The sequence below is a fragment of the Vanessa tameamea genome, chromosome 20 (genome assembly GCF_037043105.1).
Source record: "Vanessa tameamea isolate UH-Manoa-2023 chromosome 20, ilVanTame1 primary haplotype, whole genome shotgun sequence".
In the NCBI taxonomy this organism is placed as follows: Eukaryota; Metazoa; Arthropoda; class Insecta; order Lepidoptera; family Nymphalidae; genus Vanessa; species Vanessa tameamea.
The window spans coordinates 7,041,929-7,052,786 of record NC_087328.1 but is presented as its reverse complement, the minus strand read 5'-3'; the positions used below and the strand labels follow the sequence as shown (position 1 = coordinate 7,052,786).

At 35.0% G+C, this 10,858-nt stretch overlaps 1 protein-coding gene across 5 annotated transcripts; it reads right to left on the bottom strand.

Annotated features, from left to right (window-relative positions):
* Positions 1–1,883: 1,883 nt before the first annotated feature.
* LOC113401568 (serine-arginine protein 55) lies at positions 1,884–10,803 on the bottom strand. Of its 5 annotated transcripts, none has more exons than XM_026641532.2 (10): positions 10,634–10,803; positions 9,826–9,964; positions 8,594–8,664; positions 7,993–8,088; positions 7,131–7,215; positions 5,220–5,293; positions 4,344–4,517; positions 3,942–4,037; positions 3,249–3,434; positions 1,884–2,666 (listed from the first exon to the last, which is right to left on the bottom strand). In XM_026641532.2, the coding sequence occupies exons 2-10, from the start codon at positions 9,949–9,951 to the stop codon at positions 2,456–2,458; spliced, it is 1,119 nt and encodes a 372-aa protein (XP_026497317.2). In that variant the 5' UTR covers positions 9,952–9,964; positions 10,634–10,803; the 3' UTR covers positions 1,884–2,455. The 5 variants fall into 5 exon arrangements, 3 of the variants coding, with proteins under 3 accessions (XP_026497317.2, XP_026497319.2, XP_026497320.1); XM_026641534.2 differs by having other exon boundaries at positions 7,131–7,200; XM_026641535.2 differs by lacking the exon at positions 3,249–3,434.
* Between the last annotated feature and the right edge of the window lie 55 nt (positions 10,804–10,858).

The following is a 10,858-nucleotide window of genomic DNA, read 5'->3' as shown; positions in this document are numbered from 1 at the left end:
CCTTTACACCCAAATTTAATTACTTATTTTTATCATTATATCATACGGACATTATTAATGATTCCGCGTACAATAAAAAAACTAATTATTCAAATGAATACGTTTAGATAAGGAAATAAAATAGGTTCGTTAACTATGTCATGTTTAATTTACTTATAAATGAACGACGAAACACAACTCGATAACTCCAAACCTACTTTTTTTTTGTATTTTATTTATATTATAAATAAGGATTTAAAACTTGATAGCTTTATTAAAATTTCGAAACTGGTCAAGTTCTACGAATTGAATATTATTATATTGGGTTTAGTCCGTTTTTACTCAGAAAAATAATTAAGGAGTGTTTAAAATAGTAATTATATATTTAATTAGATAGAGAGCATGACAGGACAGACATAATTAGCGAACATTACAACACATAAAGAAAAGAAAAAAAGGAACTATCAGGAACCGCGTCTCTCCCCATGTGGTAGCGGTGCGTTGTTGATAAAGCTAATAATCTTACCTCTTACTAATATTATAAATAGGATAGTTTGCATCGACGGATTGTTACTCAATCAGGCCAAGACGGATCTGAATAATATTTAGCACAGATGGATTAGTCTGAAATCTGAATTAGCAAATAAGTTACTTTTATCCTTAACACCTGCAAAACTCAAACGCGGACAATACCGAAGGTTGAAACATTTTTTTATAAATAATATGCCAATATATTATTTGCTGTTTGTCTGTCACAATTATGTCCAGAATGTTTTTGAAAATAATGAAACGGTTAGGTAAAAACAACTTTAAATTAAAAATTTAAATAAAAAAAATTGTTAGATATTTTTATGCAAAAAAAAGTACAACTTTGCCTCTAGCGTTGGCCGTGCCTTTAACGTATCTTATCAGTAATTTGTAATTATAATTTTAGAGTGAAGGCGAGAAGACAATAAGGTCTTCATGGGATTCTGAATGCAAATTACTTAGTAAAATTTCGGACTATATTTTTATTAAGTCCGTCGCCGAGATGGAGAAACAAGGATAAATTGATTGTTTTAATTTAATTTTAGGGTAGTTCATTCTATCATATGTCCCAGGGGCAAAATTGGGTCAATAATTTAGTACCTTGCTATTTTTACAAAATTGAAACGCTGTGTAAGGCATTGTAGTGCTTTTATTGACTTGTAGAAATGATTTTATTTTGATCGGAATTTTAATCCCTGTTAATGAATGGTTGGTTTAAAATGAGCAACAAGTTAAAATTATAGTTCCAAAATCTTATTGGACCTGGCTTCGGAGATTTGACGCTTGTTACTTAAATGTTTACGAGTACAGTGCTTCCAAATCTGATGCTAGCATTCAGGTGCCTGTTACGACAAAAGTAAAATATACGTTTTTATGCTTCTGCTATATTTCATTACAGGCATTAGTTACCTAATTATTATTATTTACATTGTAAATTTATGATTATCATAAATTGTTTCAATCTTATTAAATTTATTAATTTTATAATCAATATCGTGTCAAAGGGAAGGTAACCCTTTACCCTACCCTACAGTACCATAATGGCATTGTGCAATTGTAAAAACAATAATGATGATGAAGTTCATACGAGAACGGACATCCTGCAGTACAAGATCGTGTATATCCAAACAGGCACCAATTTTTGTAATTAAGTAACTTTGCTCACACTTGTCACTCTACACAAAATTTACTTATGAAAAACCGTTATAAGTGAAACAATGCGGGGCATGAGCAATTTATCATGAATTTGAAAGTAAATTCAAATATAAATATAAAAATTATGATGTATGCCGATCGGCGTGCTCTGCACTGAATAGGTAATTCTAAATATTAAAGGTAATAAAAAAGTAAATAGGTTAGAAAATAAAAGTAGCAAATAATTAAACCTTATTTATTTTTTGGTGCCTTATAAACAATACAGTATTTACAAAATACCTTAACCTATTTCAATAGGGTGTCAATGACAATTCATTCTAATTACCTAAAATAAGGTAAATAAATGTACTATTTCTCAGTAACTGTAATTTGTCAATTTTAGAAAGATTTTAATTAAAATCATTTATTAAAATATCTCTTCATTTCACAAACTTTACTGTTTAGGAATTAGAATTGCACATCTCATAAAATTAAAACTAAATTAGAATATTTTAAAGTATTTAAAAGCAGTAATAAAATATCAGTAAATTAAATATTTCTCAATCACTTACTGCCTACAATGTGCATTTTACAACAACATTCACTAGCCCACAATGACATTTCCATAATCTATCCGTGACCTTTCTTAAAACATTACATTTCGATTAATGACCAAGTCGCCAGGAGAGCGCGTCACCGTGCAATTTAGGACCGGAGTCCATCAAAAGGACCGTCGAAAAGGAAATTAAGTCACGAGATCACAAGACTACACATAAATTTATGAAATATAATTTTAAGTCTTATATCTATAGTTTTAGTCGCCGCTGCGCGGAGAGCGTTCAGTACTGGCGCGCTCGGGGGCGTCGCCGTTCGGTCGCGGGGAGGCCGAGCGGGACCGGTCGCGGGACATCGAGCGCTCGCGGGACGCCGACCGAGACCGGGAGCGGGAGCGGGACTTGCTTTCGCGGCGTTCCTCCTCACGTTTCGGTGAAGCTGCGTCCTTGCTGCGAGAGCGAGATCTCTCCCTAGAGAAAAAAATAATCATAATTTGATATATATATTTAAAGGAACTGTTACTTTGGAACTTAAGGCCTATGCTTTTTAAACAGTTATTAAATAAATAATAGATAATATATTTGCTGTCTCTAATAAACTATGATAATAAAGAAATAATAAATATGGAGCAAAAATAAGAAATTAACTAAATTTAAGTCAAAGCCCAAAAAAGCAACAGAAAAGGAGTGATGCTCTACTGCACTCGACCATCGACTAATTCTCACCTGGCTTTGACAGTAGTTTCTCTTCAAATGATGCAGGAAAATATGGTAAGAGTTATTAAGTGAAATAAATTGTGCCATCAATTAGTTACAAATTCATGTAATTTTAATGTTGCAATCAATGCCAATAGCCTTAATTATTGCTTCAGTACTATCTGACAATAATGCTAAGACATTCGATGAGAGGTTATACACTTCAACAATTGTTTATATATTAATAAGAGATTATAATTTAAAAAACAGTTTCAAAAACAATTATCATTATAATGATGAAATTATAACCTCTCAACATCACACAACTGTCAGACCGGATTGAAAGCACAAACTTACTTGGAGTCATGTTTCGGCGAGCGGGACTTTGACTTTGACTTTGATTTTGACTTTGACTTTGAGCGGGACGGCGACATTCTTCCGTTTCGGTCGGGTGATTTGTGAGAGGCGGAGCGTTCGCGGGACTGGCGGGACTCTGACCGACGCTCGGACTTACGGGAAGCTGATCTCGAACGGCTGCGATCCCTATGCGAGTCGCGTACGACAAATGGTAGGAACGGGCATTTAATCTTTAGCTACTAATATCTATACATCGAATGAAGACAATTCTTATTTTATATTATACGAAAGTTCGGTTGCAAATGCGCGAGTCGACGCGGTTTTTGTGACTACACACTACATACAACACTAAAATACATAGAATATGTACTAGGACTAAATACTTACGATTTTAAATTTTGCTCAGCACATGAAATAACACACCTAGCCAAATGAATACTAGGTTAATTCTTAACATCATGCAATGTTTAATAAAAAAAATTGCGAATGTATTATTAAAAGAATTGATTAACTCATGCAAGCAACGTTTTTATAAATCGTAATAAAAATAATTATCATTTAAATTTACAGGCTTTGTAGTGGTGTTAACGAAAAAAAAACCTAGTTCGTCATGTGAAGACACGAATGACTAGGATTACTAGAAGGCCTATTGATGACAATCAAAAATTTATAAGATTATTGACTCAAACTCACTTAGATCGGGACCTCGACCGGGACTTGGCTTCAGGACTCTTGCTCTTCGGGCGAGATTTGGAGCGCGAGCGAGACGATCGGCGGGAGCGAGATCTACTGTATTGTGTTTTTCATTAGTACAATTCACGACATTTAAGACTTATTCTGAGAATAAGTAAAAATCTCAGAATGTAGATTATCATTCACAGGTATTCAGCCCCGAAAGATGGTAAAATGTATAGTATCATCATAAACACAAAAAAAAATTGATTTTATTAGATATGAAATAAAAAGCCCTATCAATTGTGTGGACTTTTGGTAATTAATTCAAAGTGAAAATTCAAGTGAAAACTACTCTGACAGTATATATACATATAAGTAAGCGACGTTAATGCAAGTCGTATTGATCGTCAGCTGTGGTACCTGGAGCGGCGTCTCTCCCGACTGCGCGAGCGCGAGCGGCTGGAGGACGAGCGCGTGCGGCGGCGCGACGAGCGCCGGTCCTCCACGAGCCGGACGCGCCGCCCGTTCAGCTCCGTGCCGTCCAGCTTCTCCATCGCCGCGCGCATGTCGGAGTGAGTCGCGAACTCCACCACGCTGGAATCGATATTATATGAATTATATATTCATTTTAAATTAACTTGATAATATCGGCCCAGTGGTTAGAACGCGTGCATCTTAACCGATGATTTCGGGTTCAAACCCAGGCAGGCACCACTGAATTTTCATGTGCTTAATTTGTGTTTATAATTCATCTCGTGCTCGGCGGTGAAGGAAAACATCGTGAGGAAACCCGCATGTGTCTAATTTCAACAAAATTCTGCCACATGTGTATTCCACCAACCCGCATTGGAGCAGCGTGGTGGAATATGCTCCATACCTTCTCCTCGACGGGAGAGGCGGCCTTAGCCCAGCAGTGGGAAATTTACAGGCTGATTATGTTATGTTATGATTATGTATCGGGTAGATAGATATAAGAGGCCTTGATAGCCTAGCGGGTGTTCAAAACCCGCCATTTTGTCATCGGCAGTCTATCCTAAGACATAAGTAATATAAATAATTCGAATATTGTTCCTAAACGAATATCTTAGCCATGATTTTATAAATAACAAGCAGTTACATTTTATTCAAGCTCGTAGCTATGAGATAGCCTGTCAACTAATGGACGTTAAAACGATTGATAATTTAGAAAATATGCGAAAAGAAATGAACATAATTCGAAGCTTGCTAGAATAATATATCTTTCGTGTTCGGATAAAAACACACAATAACCGATAACGTGAAAAAAAATTAACATACCCTTCATTTCTGTGTTGCTTATGAGCATCAGCATAAGTTACTTCGCCGGCTTGGCGCATATAATCCTTCAAGTCCTGTAAACCAACAAAGCTCGTGAGTCTTGATTGTTAAGAGCTTACAAAAAAACCTTTCCTAGAAGCCTTCATCAGATATAAAGTTATCATCAAGGTATTCAGCCCCGAAAGATGGTAAAAAATACGATATCATCATGTAAATGGCGAATATAGGAAAGGTGTGGTGAACACCCTTAGAATATTTATAATGTATGTGCTACCGAATGAATAAGACCTCTCAAACAAAAAAATAATAAACATGAATTGTGCCTATACAGATATTTCGTAGACGGTCAACCGACTGGTTATCATTTCTTATATAAAACAGTTTGCACAGTAAGGGACGGCAGCTGCTCCTGCACCATGTCACATAAGGGTTGCTCCTGCACCATGTCACGTAAGGGTTGCTCCTACACCATGTCACGTAAGGGTCGCTCCTGCACCATGTCACGTAAGGGTTGCTTATTAGACGTCTTTGTAAACATTCATCGAGTTCGAATCTTTGCAATTGTTGAAGCAAATTAGAAAAAACGATTACGAGACTAGTTTCCATATTCCACATCTATTGAAATGCATCGCAATCTAATCATATCCTTTTTTCCCGCGCGTTTCTGCTTACTTTTTCCAATGTAATTCCTCATTTTTATTGCTACTGTCTCTTTACTTGTTTTGTTAAATGCAGCAGATTTGAAATCCTCCTTTCCGGTGCATCGTCATCGTGATTTGCATGTTTTAGTCTCGATTTCGTGATACCATCAATCAATATCATATATGAATTCGAATAACAGGTATTCCATTCTTTTCCGAAACTTCAAATAAAATTTCTTTAGTTCATTTGTATAATCCGCCACTTGTCAACGTCTTAGTGAGTAATTCGAGTGGGTACTGTCACAAATAACCACCCCGCAGTGACTCAAGTAATCTCCAAGACCATTCCAATAAGCAATGACACCATACAGGTAGCACCGGCCACGAAAAACTGTCTAGGCACCAAAATAAAAGAAATATAAAAAAAATATGATCGCTTCCACAACATCGACCATTTCAATAGCTGGTTTCTATTGGGAGCATAAACTTAATATAAAAATGTGAGATATGAATTAAAATGGGATTGCACATAGCGAGAGCGGCTCCAGTAGTGCCCCCCTGTCGACTTTACCTTGACGGGCCGGCGGCTGGAGCGGGACAGGGTGTCATCGCGAGACCGTCCCGACCGTCCCCTGGGGCGCCGCAGACCGATACCCTCCTAACATCGCTTCAGACCACATCTCACACGGGCTACATCGGGGAAGGGCTCAGGGCACGAAACGCCACCTTCTGTCGTTATTTAAAAACCATCTATAAGCTCGTAATGTATTACAGGTGTATAAGTTTACTTTCATATGTATTTAATATATTATAAGACAAGTTAAAATACAAAGAATTATGTGAAGCTACTTATCGAAAAATTTATTGATAATGTTTTTGAGTTTATGAAAAGCAAGAGTTAATCTCGGTATCCAACTGTCTGGTTTATCATCTCTGGATTTCAGAATCTTACATGTCTTCCTTGGTATAGTGAATTCACAAACGTCAATTGTCTTCTTACATGGTCAATTGTCCCGTCTTGAAGCCATCCAAATTTCCGAGTTATTCCTTCATGCGTGATGCCTTCTTCAGTTATGGCTTTGTTGCTTGATTGCTTGTTTATTGTTACCACGTATTGTTGTTCCTCTCGTATCGATATAGCCGCATCCTTAGAACACAAGTGACCAACGACCCTGGTAGTGTACGCCCAGCCCTCATGACCGTGTAGCTCCAAACCCTGAGTGATTGTGATGGGATGATGATGGACTTTCCATTCTGCTCAGTCTCTTACCTGCCAGCTAATGCGGCTAGACAGATTTTCGACGATAAGTCGATACTCCGTGCGCGTCGGCGGGCCGTATCTGTAATTGTAGTCACTGAAGAAAGAAATTGACAAAATTAGTTTAATTGAAATATATTTATTTCAATGCAACTAATATAATTCTGTCAAATTGTGCTTAAATATTTAGAGAAAAAATATTATAACGTTAAATTTGTATACAAATAGGTGTAAGAGGAAATACTTGGATCATTGAAGACATGTCTTCCTTTTTATATATTTTATAAGACAATGTACAGTTTACAAGAATATTCTAATGTTCTCTAAATATTTTCAGCAATAATAACTTTAAAAACAAATCAGTCAAACACAAATATTTTTAACTCAATAGTCACTGACTACAGCACATACTGATAAGATTAGAGCTGCTTTAACAATTTTAATAAATAGTACTAAATATGCCCAAATTAATTACATTATATTTATCAGTCTACATTGAAATTTTACAGAATAAAAATTATCATATTTTGATAAATATTGACTACTATTATTTTGGAAGGTTATCATCTAGGTTTGTCTGTATGAGTTGACTCTATATTGCTGTTCCAAACCAGCGAGCCAATGTAATTACTAGCACAAGGGACAAAACATTTAAGATGCCATAGTTAATTGCACGAGAAGTACTTCTTTTAGCGCAAGTAAGGTGACCACTCACCATCAAATGGTGGGTAATTAATGTGTTAATATAATGTGTCGGGGCGTGGATACAGACGGCGGTAGTCGCGCCTGCAGCCGTCGCGGCGGAGGCAGCGGTCGGAGCCGCGAGGCGAGCCCCGCGCGCGCTCCACCGACACCCTACAACACAACCACTTACTCGTATCGCGACCGGCCGCGGTCTCGTTCGTAGTAGCGGTCACGGCGGTAGCGGTCCGCGCTGCGGTCGATGCCCCTCGCCGGCTCCACCACCACCCTGTAGCACACCGGCCGTTAGCCCACCCTCCCGTTCACGCTGTACCACCACCAAATACCGTCCAACGCTCGCACTCCGAACACTCTCAGCTTACGTCATCGGTTTGAACAGTACAATTGCAAGAAATGACTGCAATGGATATCACTTATAAACAAGATGTCAGATTATTAAAAACAATTACATAATAATTAAAAATGATTCAATATTTTTCATACTGAACATTTTTTAAGTTAAAGCTAATTAATACCTATATATGACTAATTTAATACATTCATAGATGAACATTTATTCAAATTAAACTTACAAAAAATATGCAAAGTATTATGCCAACAAATATCATTCAATCATTACTTCACAAAATGTGGAGCCGGCTAATAAAAAAATATATAGATTAAACTTATTAATTAATTGTAAAATAAATGGTTAACTATATTTTCAGGTCACATTTAAAGATTTAATAACTAGATAGAACTACATTTGACAATGTAAGTTAAACCTGTCTTACCTTTCTCCAAGTAATTCTTTTCCATTTAATTCATACACAGCATCATCTGCGTCTCTATAATCTTCAAATTCCTAAAAATAAACTAGCAATAAATACATGGAGATGGACATGATAATATTCCTGCAATATTTCTAGTTAATTGTGCAAAGGCAATATGTTTGCCACTATCAATAATTTATAACAGATCATTAGAAACTGGACAATTTCCTGAAGTTTAGAAAGAAACACGAATTGTTCCTATATATAAATGTGGTAAACATGAGTTAATTGCTAATTATAGCCCAATTTCAATAATTTGTACTATGGCAAAAGTTTTCGAATCCCTAATTTATACACATATATATATAATCTTTTTTATTATAGATTTCTCAAAGGCCTTCGACAAGGTTAATCACTGTTTTCTTTTAAAAAAGTTGAAATCATATGGTATTTCAGATCGACTGCTGGAGTGGTGCAAAACTTACTTAATGGGTAAAATCTCAAGAGTGGTAATCCATGGACACCACACTAAACCATTCTTTGCTTTCTCGGGAGTCCCACAAGGATCGAATTTAGGGCCATTATTTGTCAATATATTTAGTAATGATATTGTACCAATATTTAAGGATTGTCATGTGAGTTTATACGCTGATGATCTAAAACTAACTAGAGTAATAAAACAATTTTCTGATGTTGTTTTATTACAGGAAAATCTATGCAAATTCATTGAATGGTGTGACAAATGTTATCACATAAAATATAGACTTAAAGGAAGTTGACAGAAAAAAATTAACAAAATACAATTTAATAAAAAAAAATCAACATCCAACATTTGAAATGAATATCCGTTCCTAACCTTCTCTCTATGGAGTAGAATTATAGAATCCAGTGTAATTTTCATATACATTAAATTTAATAACCATGTCGTTTGTGCCACATGGTAATTAAATTGGTCAATTCATTAACTGACTATTAACCATAGTGTTTAATGGACAGTTAATGAATTGGCAGTTTTAATTAGTATTTGGGATAAAAGTATCAATCTTCTTAACATATACATATCTAATACTTATAGATAATACTCACATTTAAACAGTTAATAAAATATATACTAGTCGAAATTTAGTGAATTAGGAAAATTATTTATGCCTTTACATAGAATTAAGAGATTTAATTCATTTAAATTTGAAATAAAATATTTGGATAGGGTTAAAAGTAGTAATAATAAATTTAATAGAATATAGATTCCTTACCACAAATCCATAACCGTTCTTGATGAGAATGTCTTTGATTCTCCCAAATCCTTTAAAAAACTTTTCTAAATCTCTTTCCCGTACTCCGAAGGGTAGGCCGCCAACATAGACACGTGACCCCACCATGATCTATGCCGCTCTGAAATAAATAAACAATTTAATGGCACGTTCGATAAAATGGACGCTGTAACATAAAATTGACTTTAAGTGCCTTTTATCAAATCATAAAAATTTATTTTTATGTATAACCTTAAATTCTTAGAAAATACTTTTAACTCAAATTTTTTTTAACTAATTTATTTACTTATTTTTTTTGTTTTAATTACATAATAACGTATAGAAAATTCAGATACGAGTACATATGAAATGTACTAAATAATGAGACTATTTGAAAACGAATTAAGTAACTTACCGCGTAAAATGTTAAAAAACTAATTATACATATATTTCGGACAACATTTTATAATTAAATAATTCGTTGAAAGTACGTACTTCTTAATTCCAAATTAATTTAACAGAGTAAACGGAATGGCGGCACGGAAGGAAAGACAGTCCAGTCGGCACCACGCGGTCACGGCGGTCGGCAAAAATAAACAAGTCGAGTCTACGTAATTTTAAATAAATATTCGAAAATAATTTATTTCAGTACGATCAACTTCAATTACAAGAACTCAATAAACTATTTATGTAACGAAGTTTTATCGATAATCGAATAACTGAATCTATAACAATATGGCGACATCAGTTTGCATGGCATCAGTTAAAATTTAGTTATGAAATAGGTTGTTACTAATTTAAAAAAACTTACCTTTATATTATGTTCAAGAGACTTTTTTCTTAATGTAATAATATTTTTTATCACTTGTAAATAAAACTAAGCAATTATATAATTCAATAACACGTGTACTTAGACGCTGCAAGCTAGCAAGCTACGATCCTAGCGGATATGGCGTTATACAATTATTGTAGACAGTTTGTTAAGTTGGTAATAGCAACGACAACGTGATAGTATTCTCAGTGCTGCCATATTTGT

What these genes read in the sequence shown, in the direction of transcription:
- LOC113401568 (XM_026641532.2), bottom strand. Translation starts at nt 9,951, where the DNA reads ATGGTGGGGTCACGTGTCTATGTTGGCGGCCTACCCTTCGGAGTACGG. An exon ending in AGAACGGTTATGGATTTGTG is followed by an intron (nt 8,665 to 9,825) that starts GTAAGGAATCTA and finishes GTTTATTTTTAG; the next exon opens with GAATTTGAAGATTATAGAGA. An exon ending in CGGGAGAGACGCCGCTCCAG is followed by an intron (nt 4,038 to 4,343) that starts GTACCACAGCTG and finishes AACACAATACAG; the next exon opens with TAGATCTCGCTCCCGCCGAT.